The sequence below is a fragment of the Elephantulus edwardii genome, unplaced genomic scaffold (assembly GCF_000299155.1).
Source record: "Elephantulus edwardii isolate Elephantulus edwardi_28Jun2011 unplaced genomic scaffold, EleEdw1.0 scaffold00026, whole genome shotgun sequence".
Lineage (NCBI taxonomy): Eukaryota > Metazoa > Chordata > Mammalia > Macroscelidea > Macroscelididae > Elephantulus > Elephantulus edwardii.
In genome coordinates, this window is record NW_006399776.1 from 11,433,574 (window position 1) to 11,458,638 (window position 25,065).

General features: G+C 40.7%; 1 protein-coding gene across 5 annotated transcripts in view; it reads left to right on the forward strand.

The window, feature by feature from the left end:
* Positions 1-25,065, forward strand: part of LOC102844013 (homeobox protein Meis2-like) — a 266,568-nt gene that overhangs the window by 1,558 nt on the left and 239,945 nt on the right. For 4 of the 5 annotated variants that reach the window (XM_006883039.1, XM_006883037.1, XM_006883040.1 and 1 more), the window contains exons 2-7: positions 819-1,051; positions 2,611-2,752; positions 3,449-3,499; positions 4,401-4,451; positions 5,240-5,389; positions 15,718-15,832. In XM_006883039.1, the coding sequence (XP_006883101.1) occupies positions 819-1,051; positions 2,611-2,752; positions 3,449-3,499; positions 4,401-4,451; positions 5,240-5,389; positions 15,718-15,832 (742 nt within the window). Of the gene's footprint in view, positions 1-105; positions 115-818; positions 1,052-2,610; positions 2,753-3,448; positions 3,500-4,400; positions 4,452-5,239; positions 5,390-15,717; positions 15,833-25,065 lie in introns of those variants that run through there. The other variant, XM_006883041.1, reaches the window with a different exon arrangement.

Consider the following 25,065-nt stretch of genomic DNA (forward strand, 5'->3'; position numbering starts at 1 on the left):
GCTGGGGCTGCGCTGCTGCAGCCGCTGCGCCGCCGCCTAGACTAGCCTGGGCTGCTTGTTTTGTCTCTGAAATTGACAAGGACGCAGGGAATCCGCTGCTAAATAATGTTTCTGGTAACTTTCACGTTATTCCCCCCCCCACCCTCTGCTCCCTGCCCCCGGGGAGGCACTGGCCCCAGTCTTCCCTTGTCCTCGGCGTTCTCGTCCTGATTATTAGCGTTTTTCTTCTCTTTATTTTGTTTCATTTCGCCTTTTGATTTATTGGATCCTCTAGAGGAGGCGAAGGGGGGTTAGGGGTGGGATCCGGGGCTTCCTCCTCACACTAACTCCACTTCTCCCTCGGTTGGCTCGCTATGGTTCTGCTACCTCCCGCCCGAGCGGGGCCTCCTGGCGCTCCTTCAGTCCCCGGCCTCAGCGCCCCCTCTCCCTCCTCTAAAGGCTGCTCTTGGTTCATACTTTTTCATTTTAAAATTTAAAAACATTAACCCCTCAACTTTCAACTCCGTTGTTTTGGCTGGTTTGGTTTCTGTGTTCAACTCGTGCTCCGTACTTTTCTCCTTTCTGACTTTGTTTTTATTTTTATTTCCCTTTCTCCCTCCTCCTCTCCATTTCTTGCTCCCCATTCTTTCTCTCTCTCATTGCCTCTGGCCCTCCCCTCCTCCTCCTTTCTTCTCATCTCTATCCCTTTCCTACTTCTCTCTCCCACTCTCCCCCTCTCTCCCTCTCCTCTCCCTGCTTGCTCCTTCTTTCTCTTTTCTCCCCTGTTCTCTCTGGCTTTCTTTCATCTCTGCCCCCCTACCCCCGCTGGGTTCTGACAGTACGATGAGCTGCCCCATTACGGCGGGATGGACGGAGTAGGGGTGCCCGCTTCCATGTACGGAGACCCACACGCGCCGCGGCCGATCCCTCCGGTTCACCACCTGAACCACGGGCCGCCGCTCCACGCCACGCAGCACTACGGCGCACACGCCCCGCACCCCAATGTCATGCCCGCCAGCATGGGATCCGCTGTCAACGACGCCTTGAAGCGGGACAAGGACGCGATCTATGGGTAAACCGACCCCCTGGACCAAGCTTACTGTGTCTGAGTGTGAGTGCGAGTGTGTGTTTGTTTCTGTGGGAGGGGAGGTGTGTACGACTAAGTGGGAAATTATTTCTGCATGGCGGTGAGAAGGAGAGCCTCTTGCCTTAGGAAAGGACAGTTAAGGGGGCCTGCTCTTTCCACTCTGAATGTAAGTTCCGGGAAGATAAGGCTTCTCTCACTCCCACGGCCCCTTCACTCTGGACCCCACAGCCCTCGAGTGCTTTGAGCCCTCGGATTCAGGCCGGGGCCTTCTCTCCCCAGGGCAGGATTCCTAGCCAAAGGACGTAGAACTGGTCCTTCCAGGCCCCCTAACAGAGGCCTTGACGAAGGGGAAAGTTTCCTGCTGATGAAGAGCATTCCCCCCCCCCTCCTGTTTCCAACTGAGGGTCTGGGAGTCACTAAACGCTGCTTGAGCTGGGATCAGGGCTGCTTCTGTCGACCAGGAAGTCCTAATCACCCACTTCTTAATTCTCTGTAAATAAAGGGGGCAGACCTTGAAGTGCATCGGGGTGGAAGGGACCGCTGCTTGCAAAGAGCTCTTCTTGGGCAGAGTAGGGGAGATTGCTTGACATTATTTTATATTCTGCGGGAACTTGGGGAGGGGCGGGAGTGAGCGGTGACAACCATGTATGGCAGGGGCTTTCCCGGCTGAGGGTAAGGGGTGAAGGCAGTGGGCTGCCGAGAGGAGGGGGCTGTCGGTAAACACCAGCTGAACCAGAAGCCAGAGGCCGAAAGCATCCCAAAGTGCAGTTAAACCGCCGGGAAGAACAAAAGGGCATTCTCGTATGCACACTTCCAAGTTTTAACACAAGATTTATTTATTTTTGTCTGCTGCAATGGTAGAAGAAATGTGGTCTTTGGAAGGAAGCTCTTCAGAGTTTAACGTTCCTATTATTTTGGCCCCCACGCCCAAGCTTTACTAGAAGTAGAGCAAACAAGTTTATAAAGCGAGGGGGTGGAGAGGTTCCAAGAGCACTCTCTGATTTGGGAAATGTCACTCCCAGAGTGTGTGTGTGTGTGTGTATGAGAGAGAGAGAGAAGAGGTGAAGGTGAAGCCTTCGGCCTTCACGGAAAGGCCCCATTAAAATGCAGAATACAAACAATTTTTTTTTTTATTTCCTAGAGTTTCCCTCTTTTAGGAGGTCAGTGTTGGATTGCAAGGGTTGCTCTGGCGGCCTGTCTTGTGGGGAATGGGTCTGGATTAACCAGGGGGTTCACGTTGCCTGAGAGTCTTGGATGTTGCCTCATGTTCCAACTGAGGCTCTTTTCCCTTGGCCAGCTCTAATGGCAGGGCCTTTCTCTGTCCAGACCTGGGAACTCCTGAGCTGAAGGCAAGGGCCAGGCCGTTTTTCCTTTCTGTTTCTGGCCCAGACTCGGCTGGCTGAGGAAGGGTTGTAAAGTGTGATGCGTGCCTGTTGTATTACAGAAGGAATCCAAACCCTCCAAACTTGTTGATTACAGTTCTTGCTCCTTCCCCTCTGCACCCCGTCTCCGTGTGTGTGTCTCTGCGTGGCGCTGCCCGTTAGGCACCCGTTGTTTCCTCTGTTAGCTCTGGTCTTTGAGAAGTGCGAGCTGGCGACCTGCACTCCCCGGGAACCCGGAGTGGCCGGCGGAGACGTCTGCTCCTCCGACTCCTTCAACGAGGATATCGCGGTCTTCGCCAAGCAGGTCCAGCCTTCTTGACCCACTCACCCTCCTGCCGTCCCTCACTCCTCCTCCCCTTTCCTCAGAGCCTTACTTGAAAGAGGAGGAAAAGGCAGGGACACCCGATCTGTTCCTTTGGCCCAGTCCGCACTCCTGGCCCTCTCCCCATCCTTGAGCCTGGAGGCGAATTGGAAGCGGAGATAAATATGGGTGTTTGTTTTTTTCCCCCAGCCAGGAATACGGGGCCTCGACCCATGAATTAAAGTTGACCTGCTCCTAATCTGGGGCTTGGCCTTTTTCCCCTGCCTGCAGCTACTTAAAGAGAATTGGGGAGAGGGGCTGCGAGGCACCCGGGGGAAAGGAAGCAGACGCCTCTGGGAGCCATCCGCGAGAGGCGCCGTGGGAGGGAGGGAACGCCCCGACCCTAGGACCGCGGGGTAAGGGGTTCCACGGGGCCCAGAGGACGGCCCAGAGCCCTAGGCCACAGCTGAGCGGTTTCAGGCCCTCCTTAATGGGTCAAGGGCCAGAAGGCCCTGATGCTTTCGGCCCGGCCCCACTAATTGAAGGCACTAGTTTGGGTCTATGTATTTTACCTAAGTCCCTTTCCTCTTTACCACCACATCATCCCCACTAACAGATACCACAGCTTAGTCAGTGATGGGATTTTTCTTCTCCTGAAAGAGGTAGTCACTCATGCTGACTTTCCCCTACTTCTTATAGGTTCGTGCTGAAAAACCACTTTTTTCCTCCAATCCAGAGCTGGACAATTTGGTAAGACTCCTTGAGTCTTGTTTTTCCCTGGCCTGGCCCCCTCCTTGACCCAGGAGCACACCTCTCTCTCCTTAGGGTCTGGGGAGTTGAGGAGAGCTCCGAGGAGCTCAGGTTGTTAACCGGGTGGAAGGAGACAGGAGCAGACCCTGGGGAAGACGGGGAAGGAAGGATGGGGTGGACTTCTGTGGCAGTGAGACCCCGGGAGGCAGACACGGGGGATGCTGCGCCCACGATGCAAAGGCAGGGGACGGTTCCCAAGTCTGAGCCCGGGATTGGAGCTGCGAGAAGGGAGAGATTTTCTCTGTGAGCTGAGCCCCGGGCGGCCCACCCGAAGGAAGTAACGGCTGGCTCGGCGGAGGGCGGGTCCAGGGGGGGGCAGTAAGGGGCAGGCCAGCGCAGGCCACTTTTAGGTGCGATTCTTTTGCTAATTTGCACGATTTCAATATTAAAAGTCCTTAAATCCGCTTTCAAAGGCCCTGCCTCGCCATTCATCTTGAGTATTTCCTTCTTTAGTAAAGGACGGATTTCTCTGGGTGTGCTGTTCTAAAAAGCCTTCTCTCTCTCCAGTGAAGCCACTTTTTTTTTTTTTTTTTTGGCCTGAGGTCGAGGGAGGAGACGGTTAAAGAGGAGGACCGAGGCGGGGAGAAAGAAGGCCTGGTCCCGGGAACAAGAGGGGGAAAGAAGTGAAACGCTTAGGTTTCAGTTGAGTCAGATTCCTACCCCCGTGGCCAATGAGGCAAAGATGATCAGTAATCACTTGATTTTTCTGAATATTCCTTCATGTGTGGATTTTGCCTGGCCACCTGCTTACTCCTTACTCCAGTCCAGTTGCCTCACAACTCCTCACTCTGGCCACCCCAATCACAGAGTCCTAACTCCACACTCTAAACTTTTCTTCCAGATGATACAAGCAATACAAGTACTAAGGTTTCATCTTTTGGAGTTAGAAAAGGTAAGCAGGAAATGACACTCCCTATTTTGATTTAGCCACTTCCCTCTCCTTGTAAAGTTGGGATCCCCACCCCCCTTTCCATAATAGCCTTCAGACTGAGGGCTTGAGCACCTGAAACTTTTGACTTGTCCTTCCTTCACATCGCTCCTAAACCCAGGGCCTCAGAGAAAGGGTGAGTTAGAACAGTCTTAGAAATGCCCTTTAAAATAGCTCCCACCTATCTGTTTCCCTCCAGGCATTCAGGATTGTTTTGAAATGCAACAAACCCATTTATGTTCATGGACACTCTGCTTACTTGTGTCTCTATTAGCTCAGCTCAGCTTTGGCCCAGAGCTTGCATTAGGTGCAGGCAGAGGGAATAGTCCTCTCTGGGGTCTCCACATAGCTCTGCAGCTCAATCGCTTTCCCCTGGAAACATACAAAACTCTTGGCTTATTGACTCAACAAATGCTAATGCTGTCCCCCATTCTAATGTTTTGATGTTATCATCAAATCGGATTTTCCTCCCTGGACTCCCAGTCTGAACCCAGTTATTTCCAGTCCTGTTTCTTTGCTCTTTATTGTAACTTGTTGCTTAGGGAAGTCTCTGGAGAATAATATCTCCTGCAACAATTGCTCTATTGTTTCCTTGCTTTCAACTATTACACCCCTTAATTAGAGTTAGTTTGAAAGACATCACATTCTTAGTCTTCCCTGGTTTAACCTTGCAACCTGATATCCCCCCACTTAAAAATGAAACAAAACAACAACAATTTGAGCTCATTCCTCCCCCATAACCCTTCTTCTAGGTCCACGAACTGTGTGATAACTTCTGCCACCGGTACATTAGCTGTTTGAAGGGGAAAATGCCCATCGACCTCGTCATTGATGAAAGAGACGGCAGCTCCAAGTCAGACCATGAAGAACTTTCAGGCTCTTCCACAAATCTTGCAGACCATGTAAGTCTGAGAGCCCTTTGGCATTCTTTTTAGGCCAATAGTCAAGCATTCTTATTATTGTTATTTAAACTTGTAACATCTATCACTGCTTAGTTTACTTTTTAAATGATTTGATCTCTTTTTTTTTTATCCTTCCTCCTTTTCTCAACACCTTTCCTATTACCTTTGCATCTCTCCCCTTCCTGGGCCCCTCCTTATGGAGAGGCCCTATCCCAGGAGATGATGGGGTGGTTTGTGCTCTTAGTATGCTGAGTTTTCTGGGTTTGGTGATTTGGATATTTGGTGCAGTTTGGCTTTTCAGTTTTCTCAACTCTGAAGTCAGTAAAGTAGAGGGGATAGAAAGAGACAAGGCAGAGAGCTCGCTGGACAGGCTAGAAGAGAGAGGGGAAGAATTGGAGAGTTAGGGAGTACAGATTGATTTCTCAGTCTCTCACAGAGATGACAACCCTGGGAATTATTTACAGTCTTGCATTGCATTAGAAATAAAGGAAAGAGTGAGCACACTACAATTCTCAGGGCTTTTGCTTTAATAGAAACTTATTGCCAGAATTTGGACTTATTGCCAAGTGCCTGAAGCATCTTCATAATAAAAGACAGCAACCTTGATGAACCAATTATTAACAATGTATTACAAAAAGCTGAGGGAGTTATGATTGAGTAACCATAGGTTAGTGGTTGAATTTTAACACTTTAACAGTTGGTGAATGATGAAGGGTATAGTAAGGAATGACTGTGTGCCAGGCCAGGAAAGGAGATTTTTCTCTATTCTCTCTGTTTTTAATCCTATTTTGGAACCGATCTAGTGAGTCTGATGCTTTTTTTTTTTTAAAAAAAAAAGCATATGTAGTGAGACTAGAAATTTGAAAAAGAAGCAAAGAGAAGAAAGATTGCAGCTGGTAGGAAAAGCAAGAGTGGTGAGGTTAAAAAGAGTGGGTGTGAACCACAGTTTATTTATAGGAACTCAAGCCTGGGGGTTGGGGTCAGATTGTGTTCAGTTGAACTCAGAATCTAGACTATATAGGCTATAGTCTAATAACTTTGTGACTGAAATATTAATTTAACACTTGGTGTGGAGTTAAACAGTCATTGAGACAGTTTGCACCCCTCCTACCACTAGTTTCTTCCTGGGTGTTAGGAGGAATGAGTTGAGATGCAAGATGAATGAACCTCCTTCCGTGAGGTTCTCTTCTCCTCCCACCAAAAGTTTTGAAAATATGCAATCAGAGGATTTAATAATTAACCTCTCTGTTGTATGGGAAGTCAGTCTGGGTGAAGGTGAGGGAGGGAAGGGAAGAATGAAATTCAGAACCCTGGGCCTGGAATATTCAGTCTTGAGACATAGTAAATACTTTGATGCTGAAAACTCCTTGTCTTCTTTAGTCACGAAGAGAGAAACTTTGGGAAGCTCTTTGTTGAATGCGTGAAGGGAAATAAAAACGGTACAGTAGAATCTAACCCAGCCAAATCCAGTGTGTTGCTGTTTAGTTGATTCACATTGATAAAGACCTGAATGGTACGGAGTAGAACTCTAGCCCTATATAATTTCAAAAGCCATCATCTTTATGGCGGCAGACTGCCATGTTTTGCCCCCAGAGCTGCCACTTAGTTTAAACCACTGACCTTTCTGTTTGCAGACAAGCAGCACTTAAACCACTGTGCCACTGGGGCTCCTTGCTGCAGTAGCTACGGAAAGTTAATTTGTTGATTTGTGCCTATGAGATGTGTAGTTGTGGTCCATGAGGCATGACACTGCTTTAGAAATATTTGCTTCTGTGGCTGTTTATTTGTTTATTTTCATTGCTTCCTGTTTCTGAATCTCTGTGTATTTGCATCTTTGGGTGAATGGAGAAGGCTGTATTTGTAGAATGAAAGGTCCACATTCCCAGCAGCAGAAAGCTTTTCTCCTGGCATTTGCAGAGGACTCAGGTTCTCTAGAAGCATTTTCTTGGCAACTGTTTTTCAAGTAGATGTATGGATTTAAAGCAGACTGATGTTTATATAGAAGAGATAAGAAAAACTAGGCTGTTTAGAGTATTGGCTGGTGGACAATGCTAATTTAAGGACTATTGTAATATTTAAATATACACTCAAGAAGGAAGTTGTATCTAAGAGGTTAGTGGTTTAATAATTTAACAGTCATCATCTTCGGATAGAAGAGTCCTCTGAAACATTTGTTGCTCCCGTTTCAGGCCCTGATCAAGTGAATATGACAACTGATTTATTTTGAACTCATGAGGGCTTGCCACCTCATTGGGCCTCATAATTTAAAGCCTTTTATTTTCTAGAGATCTGAACTATAACATTTTTACTTTAGCCCCCTGCTATTTGTTTTGAAAGGAAGCAATAATTTGTTCCACCAGCACACCGAGTGGGAAATGGAGAGGTTTGCCACAGACTTGTATTTTATGCAGGAGGTAAGAGAGACCTTGGAGGGCTTGTACCATTTCTAATACTTTTATACCATGGGTATTTTGGTTGTATTCGTTCTGGGCCTCCTCCTGCTAGGTGAAAATACTCCTGTACTTCAACCTCCCCTTAAGACTCGTGTATTCTCAGCCCCCCAGCTGAAAAAAAAAATGATAATACTGGAGAACCACTACCTGAAAAATGGTTTGTGTGGAACATTTTCAGCATGTAAATGCATCCAATTTGAATCTCCAGGTTTATTTTTTCATTTGCTTTGATATGCATATTTAATACATTGCCCCAGGCTAGATCTCATTTGGAGAACACTGGTGCATGGGTGATGCTGAGCCACTTCAGAAGGACTGAGACAGCCTGTTGTTTTCTCTGTTTTATCTGTTGGCCCACTATTCTGATCTACTGAGCTTCCTCGTGGTTTTATTTGCACATGAAATGCTGAGAGCATTTCAACTTATTGGCTATGAATAATGACAGCTAAAAAAGAAGTGTAGTTTAATTTGTTGCGTGCCAAGGTTTCTCTTGTGGAGGTGACAGTTTGTGACAGCTGTTTGACACCCCCAAAATACATACACCTCTATCCTTATTAAGTGGTATCAAGCTACAGTGTGTGTGTGTGTGTGTGTGTGTGTGTGTGTGTGTGTGTGTTTAAGAAGGGAGTGAGAAAGGAGTGAATGAGAGAGATAAAAGACTGAGTAAGTGTAATTTTGTAAGTCTGTGTAGTGGGAAGCAGAGAGAAATGTGTCAGGAGTAAAATATTAGATACTAATTTTTTAAAAATCTTATTTTTAGAGGAATTTGAAAATAGAAATGAATCACAACAATTGATACAAATACCTCGAAAGCACATTTTTTTTGGCAGACTTTTATATGTTATATACTGAGCATTACTTAGTAAATCAAACTGCCAGGCTAATTTCACATCTCATAATTTAATACAGATATTCTGATGAAACATAGATGCATTGAATGAAGACAATCATAATAGTCTTATCTTCTTCCATACCTTATATTCATTGAAGATACTGACTTTGCTCATTGTTATGAATACTTACAGGGTAGATATTATGAATCAAAGCCATTTAGAAATTGAATACAGAATAAAATTTAAAATAAGTTATTATTATTTTGTATTTTGTTACCATTTTATTCCATAATAAATGCTTATATTTTTAATACTATAATGTATTTTATCTTACGCTCTCACTGTAACATAAGAGTAATAGTTACAGGTAAGAGAGAGCTATGATAATATTCTCTAGAATATCTGGGAAGGAGGAATATGACAGTGAAATGAAGTAGAACTCTGTTTTCCAGTAGCAGATCATGTTAAGTTTCCTAGACTTTCAGATTTATTATGTTTAAGGTAAATATGCCAAGAAATCAATTTTAAGTTTCAACTTAAAAACTGTTGTGGAAGAACTATAACTATCCCTAGTATTTTGGAATATTAGGTGATAATCATATTGCTATTTCATAGAATTTTAGATAGGCTTTTTAGATGAAATATATCTTAATGTTTATATAAAAAGATATGGTATATCTTTAGATCATACTTAGGCAACGGAAATGTGTTTTCTGGATTGAACTTTATTTGCTTTACATATGTATAGTTAAATGTGTTTTTCCTTGTTAATGTTCATAAGTAACAACATTTCATTTTCTTTAGCAGAATTAAAAATAAGGATGAAAATATAATTAGATTATTCGATTCAAGGCAAGTGCCTTAAAACTGACAAGCTCTGATAGGACCACTGTTACATGATTACCCCCTCCCCCTTTTCTGTGTTGTGAATAATAATTTTATGAGGATATGCTGGTATTTTCTTTTCCATCTCTGAATATAATTAAGTTTGTTTAGACCTAAAAAAAAAAAAAAGTTTGTTTAGACCTGTAGAATTTTTTCAAATGAACAATTTAGAGGGGAGAATCGCTAGAACTATGTTACTGATGGGTGACAGGCAAATGCCTACAGAAAAAATTCTATTACTGTCTGAAAACATTGGAGAGCAGTGTGAGTAGCAGGGAGAAGAATAGGCTTAAGGGTCTGACTCATAGAACATCAAAAGGGAAATAAAAAGATTTGATAATATTACTGAGAAGAATGATTTATTTCATCAGGTAGTTTCTTGTGTTCTAGTGAAAGATTAAACCTTGTGGAGGGTTACATAAAACCTCTGGGGACCAACTGAGGTAAAGTTTTAACTGAGCTCTGGCAAGCTGCTCTGGAGACATGAGTGCTGGGGGCATGGGATTTCTTTCTTTGCATGCTGTCTTGGTTTCTGGGGTTGCTGATAGTTTCCCTGTCAATTTCCCATCAAGAATTATGTCATTTAAATACTTTAGGTTATCCAGTTGTAGTATATTTTAGAAATAATCGTGGGAGGAGATGGAGATAAAGGTATGCTTATCAACCACACAGACATTTACTACCAGGTTAGATTTTTTTAAATTTCTAAAATGAATTAATTTCTTTTTTCCCCCAGCCTGGATGTTCTCTAAGATATCACCACACATTATAAAATTATAGAACATATTTTGTAATATGGCAATATGCCAATAATTCAAGGAAAATTTTGCCATCTCTAAAAGTTACTCCGTTAAAAGTTTGCAAAAGATACTTGCCACGACCTTGAGAGTGGCTCATCTCCTAGTTCCTCGAATCCAGTATTAGAGTGGTAGAAGTTAAGAGGTGAGGGAAAGACCCTGGCTGTATTTACATTTCTAAAGAATGAACCCATGTTCTGAAAGTACACATAGTTCTCCTGAGTTCTTATGTGAACTGTAAAATAATGGAGTTGGAATTCCAACTTTTTTCTAAACTACGCAATTAACATGCTTGATATTTATAGACGTGATTACCTCAGATTAGGAGTCAGTCTTTATCATACTTATTTAAAAAAGAATAATTTTGCATGATGATAATTAGGTGTTAAGCGTCCTAAACCCATAGGAAATGAGTAAAATAATATTAATCATGTGAACTGATGGAAGTATACATTAGTACAAGCACATATATGTACTAATACAAATATATCTTGCCTCTACTGATTAAATAAATTAAGTCAAATTAGTTTAACATTCTCCATTTATTGAATAAAAGATATTTGTATATGCTTACTATTACTCTCTATCTATAATCACATATCCTGATCCCCTGTACTTTTATTTTCCAAGTTCACCTATAAATTTTACCTTCGTGCTATAAAAAATAGTTGTATGTTGTTATTATTTGCTATTGGGTCGGAACAAACTCATAGCTGACCCTCCAGCAGGTTTTCAGAGGCTCTAGTGTATGGGATGTAAAAAAGCTAATGCTTATTTGTATTTTTAAAAAGAATAGAAATAAGAACAACTGGAAATGACTGTAGGCATTATCTAGCCTAACTTCCTAATTTTGCAGAGATAAGGGAACAGAGGACGTGAGGGCCACAGCTTGCCCAAGGTCACATGATCCATTAGAGGTGGTACCCTTTTGCCTTAATTTTAGTCTACTTTTCTCTCTCCTCTACCCATAGATCTTTGAATCACCTTTTCATTCTGATTTTAAAACGAGTTTCAGATTGTTTTAGGTTGAACTTATGCCTAGTGGGATGTATATGTATTTTTTTTCTCTCCTTGAAGTCTTATCCATTTTACTTCCTAACTCCGTTTTATATTTATTTAGAAATTCTTATTCCATGGTCTTTAGATGGTGTGAGAACTATAAACTATGTGGAATAATTTAAACACTGATTCCCTTGTACTTATTAAGGGTTAGCCTATGGACAGGCTCCCAGTAGACATACCAAATAACTTAAGAGGTTTCCCACCATATCTGCAACTTCAACAAAAAAGACACACTTACGATTTGCTTCCTATGCCTAGAGACTCCTGTCCTCGCTGTGCTCTTTCTTAGATTTAGCAAAATTCAATGATAGTACTAAATCAATTTTTTTTTTAAGTTTCAAGGGAGAAAACACTGGCAGAATTGTGTTTCCTAGGGAAAGCTGTGTGTAAATGAGAAACGCTGTGAGCAGCAGCGTGATCTCCTGTGGCCCCGCCACTACAAGCTCTCCCCATATTGTCTCCTGCTTTTATATTAATTACAACTTGCATTATCAGCTGTGAGTCTGTCGCCCAGCAAATAGAAAATACTGCCCCTGGAGACCTAGCTTCTTGTATCTATTTTCCATCTCCTTCTATTGTACTCTATTCAGTAGTCACTGCTTTTCTCCTGGTAGTATTGCTCTTTAACACAATTACGTAAGAGCAAGAAGAATTCCATCTTTGACTCCCAATTATTAAAGCCACTGGGAATAGAAACACGCTCACACTCCTTGCCCTCTGGTGTCTTCCCCACAGATTTGCCTGGCGAGGAGGGCGTCCATGGTGGAACACATGTACCTGAACACTTACCACTTATGCGCACACCTGCACACAGAGCGTCGTTTTCATTACTTTTCTACATACGTCATGTAGTTTTACATCCTTTTGTATGCCACATTGGTTTCTGGAGTCACTAAATGTCTGCATATAATTTGGCAGAAAGCCAGATAGTTATTCTTGAAGGATGTAAACTTGGAAACTGGTGGGGGGGGTGGAGAGGGAAGAAGAAAGGAGTTGTGATAAAAGCAAATACTTCAGTCTAAGAAAAAAACCAAACACACCTTGTGTTCCAAAGAATGGGTTGTGTGTGTTTGTCTGCACAGGGTATAATTTCTCATGGCCATGAAGGAGTTTCACTGACCAGATTATAAATATTTGTCTTGTATGTGATCACATTGCCGTGCGTAGCCAAATACGGACAACTTTGGTCTAACTCCTCAACTTGGAATCCCAGCAGGATTGAAATGTGCTTCCTCCTTTCAGATGAGATCAATATCACGTGATACTCTTTGAGTCCTTTTTTGTAAATTAGACCATAAAATTTGAAGCAGTCTGTAGAAAGAAATATTCTGTAATCCATTTTCGGGATGGCATTTTTGAGAAATTGAGGAGAAAGGGATGTTCTAGCATTTCACATGGTTAAGCACTCAAATTGTTCTAGCATTTCACATTGGTTAAGCACTCAAGTCAAATTGTTTTCAATTCCTGCCCACGCAGAGGCACCTTGAAAATGGGCCTGGTGGCCAGCCTCCCCAAAATCACATACAGCCCTGAAAACCAGAATTGAGAGAAGACTACAACAAAAAAAGAAGAAAGTAATGGTGGCAAGTAGCCTAAGCAGTGACCTTGAACCAAAGTAGGGGCTCTTTAGCATAGTCTGTAGGAGTTGTGCGGCTAACCCCAACTTAGAGCCTTTCTCAAAGTTCAGAACCACCAGAGACTCAGAGTGAGAAAGGCAGGTAATCTCTTTCCCAGGCCATTTATAGCTCCTGAAAACCTACTGGAGGGTCAGCTGTGAGTTGATTCCTACCCAACAGCAATGAGCAAGAGGCTAAAAACCAAATGTTCTGTTTGTTTGGAGGGACGAGCTACTTTTAAGTCATATTTATTCAAGTAACTACTTCTCCCCACCTCATTTTCTTTAAAAAATACCTCCTTCAGAAAAAAAAAAAACAACACAAAACAGTCACCACAAGAAATGCTCTGAATTATAGATTAACGAGGCTTGACTTTACAACTCAGCACAGGGCTGACTGATAGAGACAAGCCTGTGTCGTCAGTGGCAGGAAGTCCTTAGTGATCCCTCCAAACCACTACAGTGCTCAAACAGAAAGGCTGGCTCCAGCTTCATTGGAACGATTATATAATAGCTATTGGATGACATTTGCTTTAAAACATGGTTGAGGTGTTAGTGGTTAATTATTGTAATTTTCATGAGGGGTAAGGAGCTTTTATAGCAGCCGGCTTAATAAAAGAGCCTGCAGTGCATAAAATTAACATCACTTGCTGTGTACACTGAAAAGTTTAGCTTAGGTGAATGTGTTGCGGTTATTGCATTTTCTAAAAGAAAGCCCTAGTCAGTGTTGCTGCAGGATAAAAACCCACACCATGCTATTGTTTCTCTCTCTCTCTCTCTCTCTTTTTTCATGAAATTCTTCTAGCTCTTTATCTGATTGCCATCCGGCAAACAGCTGACGTGAGGAGGCTGCAAAGCTTGAAGGGCCCTATATTCTGATTGCCTTCAGTTTGAAACTATTGGAGTGGATGCTAACACATAAAAAGAGCCCACAGGCCTTACTTTATCTTAGTGCAAGCAGTCTAGAACCTTGGTTTTAATTTTATCCTACTCAACTTGATTGTCCAGTCTACTTTCTAAAGCATATCTTTTATTCTGCAAGGCTATACTGATGCCATATTTATGGTTAGGACATTTCTGCTCAGGGTTTTCACTTTAAATCAACTGCTTTCTGATGGTAGCATTATTTGATTCAGATGTTATGAATTTATAGAACATTATGCCATCTATCAAAAGTGCCTGTATTAATTTATAATCAGATTATAGCAAGTTCAAAGCAGGTGGGAGGAGTTTCTGTTATTGTTAATATTCCGGATAAGATTTGTTCCCTGTTTTGCCTTACTTTGGTTTCTTGAATTTATTTTGATAAGATTTTATGCTCTGTATTGTACTCCATGAAGTTGATATTGGGGGAAATGACAGTCTGTGTATAGATTTTTATTTTTCCTGGACAAATGGCAGCGTGGCAAGATTCCTTTCAGATAGCCAAAATGTTTATATATTGTCTACAGCATACTCTGTTGTCTGTCTGAATCTTTATCAATTCTTGTAGGGAGCACTGGGGTACTTTGAAAGATAGCTTTTTGCTACTGCTTCCCCTTCTTACCCCCCAAAGAATTCATTTGCCAGTGGGCCTGTGGGCTTCGGTGAAGTTGTCCTATACAGGTGACAAGTGTGTGGCTTTGGCCTTAAGGCTGGTCTGTTTCATGTGTTGTTCCTACGCTCCGTTTCTGCCAGAGGAAATTCCATCTCTTGCCTGCCTTCATGTGGTGCTGATAAAGTCCTTCCTGTACATTAGAATTCCTGTTTTCCTTTAAGCAACAGCAGGGTATTGGGAATGATCAGGAAAGGGGAGGAGGAACAGGAGAAGAATACACACAGCAAAGTACCATGAGCTATAACTCTGCTTTGCATGTCCTCTGAAACAAATAGTTCTTCCAGGAAAAAGTACTGCTCAGTGAATTTCAAACTTTCAAGGGCCTCAAGTGAAAGTCCTGTCTGTTTCATTAGATGGCTAACAGTTCAAGTCTGTTTCATTTTTTAAAAATTGCTCATGCAGACTAAAGCAGAAACTAATAATGTTTTAGATATTGATGCAGTGGTTAAAATCAGTACATCTATTGGTTATATAATCAGATGACAATTATCTTGAAAGCTCATCCAGGTTATTTTAGGACAATGTATTTGAAACATGTGAAGGGCTGTCCTGCACATTATCGAGTTTGATTTTTTTTTAAGGTCACTGTTGAATTTTGTAGCTGTTAATATTCTCTGAAGTAAGTGTGTCTGTATCTAAGAGCTCCAGGATCTATTTTATTCCCCCTTGTAGAAACCACCCTAGTTAGGTAAAAAAGTGTCTTAGTGTTGTTAGGTAATCTTCCTTTCTTACTTTACAAATCAACTTTAAAGCAGTTTAATTTTATTTATCAACTTGGGTGGCAGTTGGGTGTTTTAAATATACATGCAATAAAATGGACTTATTTAAAGTGTAAAATTCAGTTAGTTTTAACAAACATATGCACTGATGTAGTCATCACTCCATCAAGATGCTAGATAATCTTTTATTTTCTTCTAATATCTTTTGCTACAACTGTAGTTTTGCCATAACTGTAATATGTTATCTGTATGTGCCTAGTTTGACAAATACTAATCTGTGCTCATGTTTTGTCTCTTTTTGTACTTCTCTTGATTCTTCATTTATGGCTGGTGCCTCTAAACACATTCCTTGGCGTCCTCACACCAGAACCCTTCATCTTGGCGAGACCATGATGATGCAACCTCAACTCATTCAGCAGGCACCCCTGGGCCCTCGAGTGGGGGCCACGCTTCCCAGAGTGGAGATAACAGCAGTGAGCAAGGTAAAAAGGTCAAGCACTTTCTGTGTGCCAAGTAGGCATGGCTAAAATAACTTTTTTGTGTGTTAGATCAATACATTTTGCTCAGTGTAAAGAAGAGAATGGCAGGATATATCATCAGCTGCTACTTCGAGAGACAATATTTCCTCCTTTTATTCTTTAAATGATTAAAAGTGAGCTGTCTACTCTGTAAGTAGGCATTACAATAACAATTGATTAGTTCTGCCAATTCTTTTACAAATTTGGTTATCTACACTTTGCTTCTCTGTGTGTATACACAGAAAGAGACCCACTTTGCTATGATGCTATAGTGTGACTTTACTGTAGACAGGATGTTTTACTTATCAATTATAAAAGTGTTCTATAATTAAGCAACTATGTCCCTAAAGCCTGTAAAAAGCAAAAATGTGTTCTTAGTATCTCTAGATATAGTGTACAAATTATATATGGAATCTTATCTTGGGAAAAGAGTGTTTGAAATTCTTAAACTATTATTTAGCCCTATTTCCATTCAGCTGACATGGTGACTTTTATCATGAATCCTAAAAATTAGAATAATCTGAGGGCAAGGGGGGAGAGCAACTGCAGATGACAAGAAAGCCCAGTGCAATTTAGAATATATTTTACCTTTTAAAACTCACCTATTGCACAGAGAGCAATTATATATTGGTATGAATGACTCTTCTATGGCTAAAATGATAATTTAAAGGAAGATGCATTATTGAATGTGGGCCAGGAATGTGTATAGATTTTACTTTTTAATATTTTACATTAGATGGTGTCTGATCTCCTAGGTCTATTTCATCTCTATTATGACTGTGTTTATGGCCCCAATATTTAAACATTAGACAGGCTTCCAAGTAGAGGACAGTTTAACAGGCTCAGCTGTAGTCATGTACACCACTTAAGAAGGGACTGCAGTGCAAGGTGGGTGCCTTCATTTCTCCAAGTTTCTGGGCAGGGATTTTTGGATCGCTGGGTTTCTAGAAGAGTCTAGAGAAAGTCCCTTTTCAAATATCACTGACTTTAAATGAGTTCTAATTAGAATCTTGGCCTTAGCAATTTGTAGTTACAACAGATGAGTAAATACTGTCAGATGGCAAATTGTAGAGGAAGTTGTGAATTGCATCCATTTTGGGTTATATGTTGCTTTTACTAGGCAAGTTAGATGGTGTAGAAGAAAGTGAAACTGTACGATATTGTGAGCATTACCTGCGTATAACGTCAGTTGGTCTGGAATACAATGACTTGTGATTTCAAGTCATCATGATGGTCTCTCAAGGCGGTTAAATCTGGAAAGCTTTTTCTTTCTACCCACTCCATATTTTCACAACAGCAATAAACAGTCAAGAATGGATGAAAAGTTATCTGCTAATAAAATCAAAACAACCTAAACCTTTTACAAAAAATGGGGAGCAGGAGAAGTAGACTTAATGGTCTAATGAGGCTATCTTCCAGAGACTTGTCGTGTGTGTGAGGCTCGCTTTGACCTTTCACTTTGCTCAGGAGCCCAGAGCTTCATTTTTCACATTCTTGCAATTACGTTAACGCTTCAAGCATTTCTGACTCCAAGTCCACTAGCAACACCAGGCATAACTCAACACTGTGAGTTTTTCTCCTCTCTGTAGATTCATTAACAGGTCACCAAGGTCCCAACTGAAATTTAAAACTGACTGGTTCTGTTGGGTTAGTTGAGTTATGGCAAGGGAGATAGCAGGAAAGGACCAGAGGAAAGGGGGAGGAGGGAAAGAGAAGATCCTGTGGTTTAAGGCAGGCAAAGCATGAAGTTGTAACATTTTGGTCAGAGAGAGAGAGAGAGAGAGAGAATGAGACACACACACACACACACACACACAGAGCGAGAGTGTGTGTGTGTGTGTGTGTGTGTGTGTGTGTGTGTGTGTGTGTGTGTAAGGAGGGAAGGGGAAGAGACTGCAAGAAAAGTAAAAAAGTCTCCGAGATTTTCAGACTTGGTTAAAACAGTGCAAACCCTGCAGTGTGCGTAACTACTGCACCCACTTATCCAATGTTGAAGGATTTGATCCCTATAGGATTTTGTTCCTTTAATCATATCTCTGTGGGATTAAAGAATAGACATGGTAGCTTACGTGTATGAGTACTAGGAAGTTAGTCATCTTACTGTGTATTATAAATTTTGAATGGATGAGGGTGAGGGAAGAAGGTACGATTCCTATAAATAGAAAATGTTTTGATGTGGAGAATTTTCTACCTGGTTTACCACATCAGTGGATCCAAAACACATGTAAAAGGGCATCCCATTTTTCATCACTGACTCTAAATTTTGAAGGCTAGACTTGAGTGAGTATTGTCATATTCATGAAACTTTTTTTTCTCAAGTATTTTGGTATTTGGTTCCATTGAATTGTTCAGAGTAGTTTTCTGTGGGAAAGATTAATTATCTGCTTCAGGGCAAAGTCAACAGAGATATTGACTGAAATCACATATGCTTATCCTAGGTTAAATCTTAGGGTTGGTGTGTAATGGAAAGGGTAGGAGGAAAATTTATGTCCTTAACATTAAATATACTGTTTCATTGAAAATCAACTTTGGAGTTTATAAAAGATTTTTCTTGCTTGTTCAGAATTTATTAGCAAAACAGGCATATGGAAAACTGTAAAATGATTCAGTTTCAAAACAAATTATGATAAACAGAAAAAATAGAAATGAATTGTACTAAATACAATGTTTTCATACACATTTTAAATTAAATTTTAATAGCCATATGCTATAAAACAATACATGCATTTAGGTTGCTTTACAATTCTTACGAATATTTTGCTATAGTGGTTCCTGAAAAATCTTTACTTTGGAACCTAAAAAGATCCCATTTTATGACCTGATAGTGAAAGAGCTACAGTTACCCAGGTGAAAGGTCATCTTTTCCTCCTGATGTTTGTGTGAAAAAAACTGCAAGGAGGTGGTGAGGGTGGGGTGAAAGAATAAAAAAATTTAAACAATGTAAGATAAAACTTGGGAAAATAGCAAACCTGACTCCACTATTATCTTTCAAAAAACTCATGCCTAGCAGTAAGCTATAGGAATATGAACCTGCCTTTTACTCACCCTTATTTCCCTTGCTAGGAACAGCCAAGAGGAGGGAGTTTGCCCTGTTAGTCACCTTAGAATCAGAACGGAAATCTGCTTTTTCTAGGATAGAAGTAGGGTGCAGCCTTGGGCCTCTGGGGAAGTAACTGGCTCCCTTTGTATCTGGTTTCCCATCAGTAAAATGGGGCTTGATAATAAGGCTTGGGGTCCCTAATTCTGTACCTGCTGAGTCAAAAGCTGCTTTGTATTTCATTGTGTATTTTGCCAGAGTAAAGACTGGGAAGCAGCCCCTTGTTCATAGAGCACTTTGAGAGCCTTAGATAAAAGGCACAATATATGTACAAAGTATTATTATTATTGATGGGTTTGTGTAACTCCCATTAATGCTGATGGGAGTTACGCATGTGAATTGGCAGGAGAATAGACCCCTCAGTGTTTAGAGCACATGAAATTTACATTTTTTCCAGTGCTGTAATTGAGATGTTGACAAATTGGAGAATATTGATGAGCCTTTGTTTTAAGTATTTCGTGCCAAGTTTGTTTTATTTTTCCTGGTTTGAACAATGATATGGGTTCAGCAGCAATGAATAAAAAGGGTAGGGTAAAGATAACTTTGTATTTCAATATTTTGATTTGCCAATATGAAATAAATTGTCTTAGGCAAATGGAATATGCTGTTTTAATCATTAGCTATGCATGAAAGAAAAATTGATGTTGACATCTTTGCTGTAAAATCGTTGTAATGGGGCCTTCCTTACAATTCATTTTTGTAAAATTCATTTTGTACATTTTGCAGCAATTGAACAATCCCTGCACTGTGAATAGGCAGGATTCCCAGAAATACCGAGACAGTTGGCCCAGTAACTGCTGAGCTCACACTGCACACCACACGCACATTAACCATCCTGTTGCCAGACCCAGTTTAACCTAAATACATTCGCTTTCGAGCATCCTTGTGTTTTTAATCTTCAGGACACAGGACTGTTCATGTCAGCCTTATTTCCCTCCACCCTGTCACCTCACAAACTCCTCCATTGATGTCCTCATCTAGCCTCCAGTCAATGAGACCTAAAGTCCAGAGATGGGCATTTATTTATTTATGATCCATTTCTGTAGCAATCTTAGTGTTGAAATTGACAGACACCATCTTTGGGTTAAATTGAGTGTTTATGAGTAATTGATTGTCTAAGATGCTGTTTTAGTTTCTAATGCATGCTACAATTTCAAAATAGCATTCTCACCCATCTAATATTCCCAGTTACATATTTAAAATGAGGGGGAGAACCCTTAAACCCATTTACAGTAGATCTTAAATATGTTCTACTGGGATTTCTTATTCAGTCTAGGAAAACTCTGTCAATGGAATGTTTTCATAGTGGCGGCAATCTCTTTAAAATAACCCTAAATACAATATGACAGATGCCATCTGGCATAATCTTTTGCTAGTTGCTTTTAACTTTTATTTTTCCTAGAGCTAAGTTCATCCCAAACCGGTCACTTACTGTTATGGTAAATACAATGACATTTCTTTTCCTTTCTGTCCTCCTAATTCTCTGAGACTCTAATTGATAATTGAACATTGATACAGAAGAAGCTGTTGCATATGGAATATTTATGTTGCATTGTCTTTATTTTTCTTCCTCCCAAAAAGAGGAAAGAATTCCATTCTTAAGCTATCAGTGAACATTCAAATAAAGTCTGTTGATTTTCTTAGGGCTTTTTAGAGTAGTAACCATTAGAAATAAAATTAAATGCTTCTAATAAATAAATGATCCAGACACATGTAATCGTGCTCATAAATGCTTAAAAGCTTTCTATAATTGCTGTTAATTTTGAGTAATTTCTTCCTATATGTATCAACTTACTTGGGAAACCCAGAGTTGGAATTTCTAGATTTTTTAACTTCGTCATGTAAAGGGATGTCTCCTGATGCCAGTTAGAGTTTAATTTAGAGTAGTAATTAAACTTGAATACTGCCTCATAAACAAAAGATAAACAATAAACCAGCCACGTTCCCTGCTGTTTCATAGCTTTCTTCCCCAGATGTTTTAGCCTGATAATTTTTACACAGTGAACTACCTAACATGGAGTTTTATGGACAGAGGTCAAAAATTAGGGTTGGGTGTTTTTTCCCTCCAAAACCCCCAAATGAAGAGATTTTCCATTATATAGTTGTTGGACTTGAAAAAAAAAATTCACTAGGTAGTTTTTAGTACAGATGTGCTTTAAAGATCAACTGTGTTTCTTTTTCCTAGATTTTTTTTTCCTTGAGAACTCTTCTGATAATGAATATCATTTCCACATCTTAGTAGAAAAAGGAGCATGTTTTTATTTAAGTAAAATGTTGATTATGAGAGGGGGGGAAAGCTTGACAATGGAGAATTTTCCTTTTTGCCCCTTTGCCTGCCTCCCGCCCTTATGCATTCCCTCCTACAACCACTGTTACTTTATGTCTCTACTCTTCCTTTGGCTACAAGGGCTTCTCTGTCCAGTTCTGGACCCTTACACTGTCAGCCATGATCTTTCTAATTGTCAGGTACTAGTCGGCCGTTCAATGCAGAAGCCATGTTATTTTCACTGGGTGGGGTAATTACTGAAAGCTGAGAATAGCTGCACTAAAGACAGAGGGATACTTTCATGATCCCATTAGCATAAGAGTGGGTAAATTATTCATGCCAAGTGAGGATTCTATGGGGAAAAGTATAGTTAATGCACATAGTTTTTAAATGTATCCCTTTCTGCTCTGAGACTAAATTCTTGTTGGAATCAGTTCTCAGACATTTACGGGAAAGCTCTGGTGGCGTGTTAGATGCAGTTCATCTCTCTCTGTTTGCAGCGCTCTCAATAGAGACCATCTGGCAAAGATCCAAAAGGTGATTAAACAAAATGATCAGCTCTTGTTGCTGTGTTACATGTCCAATACTCTGGATTAAAAAACATGACCCACGACAGTCAAGCTAACGTCACGCAGCTCCCCCTCCCCCCTCCCCTCTCCGTATAAGAATTCAGATGGTCCACAAATGTGTGTGCCATCTTTGTGTCCTTATGGCCCATAATCATGAACAGGTTGTGCAAATGGCTCTTTCTGTAGCACTGTCTGTTCCAGCAGCATAGAAGCATTTCATATTAATTGGGTCAGTCTAATATTCATATTGACATGGGGAAAATTACTAAAATTTATTCTTATAGCAGACAATGAATATGTGTGCTTTCTGCCATGAGGCAAGTGAAATCTGACAACTGGCTTGTGCAACTGATTAATTTTTCTTGAAACTGAGGAAAATCAAAGCATGGAAAACTGTCATTCTCTGAAAACAGTGCACAACCCTTTAGAACTAAGCAAAATGGCTTGGGTGGGAAAGGGGGTGCGCTTTAGGGAAGCTTGTGGAAATGAGGTCTGGTTTTAACGCCATAATCAGGAATGAATTTACAGTGCCATTCAGAAGAGTCCTCCCTCCCCATAAACAAGCTGATAATCACAGGGAAGCTGACTCCCAATTAGCTTTTCCTTCCCTCACACAGACCGGAGTGGTTATATGTCCTCCTTAAGCTTTGATATGTCACTACTGAGTTGGTATGTCTCATGTCAAATTCAAAAGTTTGGAAATAAAATGTTTTATTGTGAGGAAACCTTGCTAATGAGCAAGGTAATTCTCAACCAATCGCTTCACGATCGAGTGAAGGTAAAAATGCCAAGATTTGTGACTAAAGGGACAGATGTATCTTATCTTTGGGGGTTTGCACCAAATGCCAAGTAGAAATATAAATTGAGCAAACCAGACATTGTAAGGAAGTGATTGAAGAAATATCGAGAGACAATCTTAGAATAAAATATATGTTTCTAACAATGCTGTGAATTGCCACCTGCCACATTTGCATATGCCTGAGCTGTGATTTTTATTAAGGGTCACTTTAAAGTGTGTTAGCAAAGGCATACAAAATATAAGAGAATACTCATTAGGTTATTCTGGGGTTATGGCTCATCATTGTATATTGTAGGAAGGGTCTCAGACTGATATTTTAGGATCCATTTGAGTACAAATGCCAGGAAAAGATAAAGAATAAAACAGAAGGGGAAAAAAAAAAGAAATTCTTAAAAACCCCTTTAAAACATCACCAGTGCTTGTTAGGTGCCCTTTCTATGGAAGGTTAAAGCAGAAGGTAAGGCTTTCAGACAGACATGGGGAGGGGAAGGAAGACCCCCTTGAGTCTGTGCAGTGTGGCAGATAAAAGGGACTTGCATAGCCTTGGGGGTGTTAAGGCTATTATAGGGCAACTCATGCTCTGTTATCATGCTGATTTTTCAATTGATTTTTGGCTGAACAGTACTTGTTGAAGCCCTCTAGAGCATCAACACAGCCTTATGGTGCTGTACATTGTAATACACATGTTCTATTTTCTCTTCATTGTCTTGCGTTGGCTTTAGAAGAATAGTCTATAATGATGCCATGTTCTCCCCCTTCACCCAACTTCTTTTTCATTCCTATGTCTACTCTCAGAGAATGTTTTGAAATTCTCATTGTTTGGAGGAGAAAATGAGGGGAGGGGTAACTTTTTGTTCATCTTCCTATGTTGACATTTGGTTTTAATTTAGCCTTTAAAAATGTTTTGATGTCACAGTAGACCATAATATAAACCATTTTTATCTACCAAATGTATCCCACAGTAGTCAGTCTGGAGCTTTTCAATACCTTTCCAGTGACCATCAACAAAACAACTGGAAGATTTCACTCATTAACATCTAGTCCCTCATCAAAACGAGAGTGCACCATTTCAGTGTGCCTGCCATATACAACGTGCTGTCAAAAAACAAAGTCTTGAGAAAGAAAATAATATGAGACCTACAGAGAGAGGGGTTTTTTTGCCTTTCTTCTGCCTATGCAGTTCTTACTGGTAAGAATCTAATTAGAGCGTATGTAGCCTCTCTGAAGCCTTCTAAGTGCAGTCCATTGCTTCCATCTCTGCATTCTTGTGAGGCTTTCTCCCTCTCCTAAAGCATCTTTCACATTGTGTCCTGGTCACTCTCATTCAGATTTTCCAAGTCAGGAATTACCACTTATTCAATTATTTGTTGATGTTGTTATATGCCATCAGATTGTCAGTGGATTTTCAGAGGCACCGAATTGCATGGGAGGATATTGCCCATCTTTCTCCCATGGAGCAGCAGCTGGTGGATTCGAAATGAGTACCTTTGTATCAGCAGCACTTTTCTTTACCACTAGGCCACCAGAGCTCGCTTAGTCAACTATTTGGCATTCCGTAAACATTCTTTTGCAGCAGCAACAGCAAAAATTCACAAATAGTACCTTTTTCTCTTTTTTAAAGCTGATAAACACTGTGTTCTTGTGTACTTAAACATAAACGAAGTATATTGAACATATTAATGTATTCAGTCAAATCTTTAAGAGATATTAAAATTACTTTGTTTTACTGAAATTTTTTTGGTATGTAAGGTTGCCTCAATAAATCAATAGAACAACACTTTAAACTTATAAATCTTTTGGTTTAGGTAGGACCTTACCGTTTAGATTCCTACTGATAGTTTTTAAAGTGAAATTGATAATATTTTTTTTAAATGAGACTTCTCTTATGTTGTCTTAAATTATATACACGTTGTCAGAACTGGAAGAGATTTCTTTTAATTATGTTACCTATAACTCCAGGAAGCTATGGTGGCCTAGTGATAAGAAACTCCACTGCAATTCCAAAGGCACACAGTTCGAATCTACCACCTGCTCTGTGGGAGAAGGATGGACAATCTCTTTATGTGTGATTGCCTCTGAAAACCTGCTGGAGGGTCAGCTGTGGGTTGGTTCTGACTTGAAGTTAGTAAAAATAGCTCTAGTGGCCTAGTGCTAAGATACTGCTCTGCAAACCCAAAGACAGTTGAAATCCACCAGCTGCTCTGCAGAAGGTTGGGCAGTCTCCTCCCGTGCAATTAGCTATCTTTAAAAGCCAGCTGGAGGGTCAGCTGTGCATTGGTTCTGACTCGAAGGTACATGACAACAACATATATAAGTGTAGAAGTCCAGGTTAAGCTGGACTACTGATGGAAGAAGGGTGGGTACTTCAAACCTACTAGTCACTTTGTAGGAGATAGATGTTAGTTTGATTTTGTTAAGATTTACAGCCTTAGAAACTCTGTAGAGCAGTTGAACTCTGACCTAGAG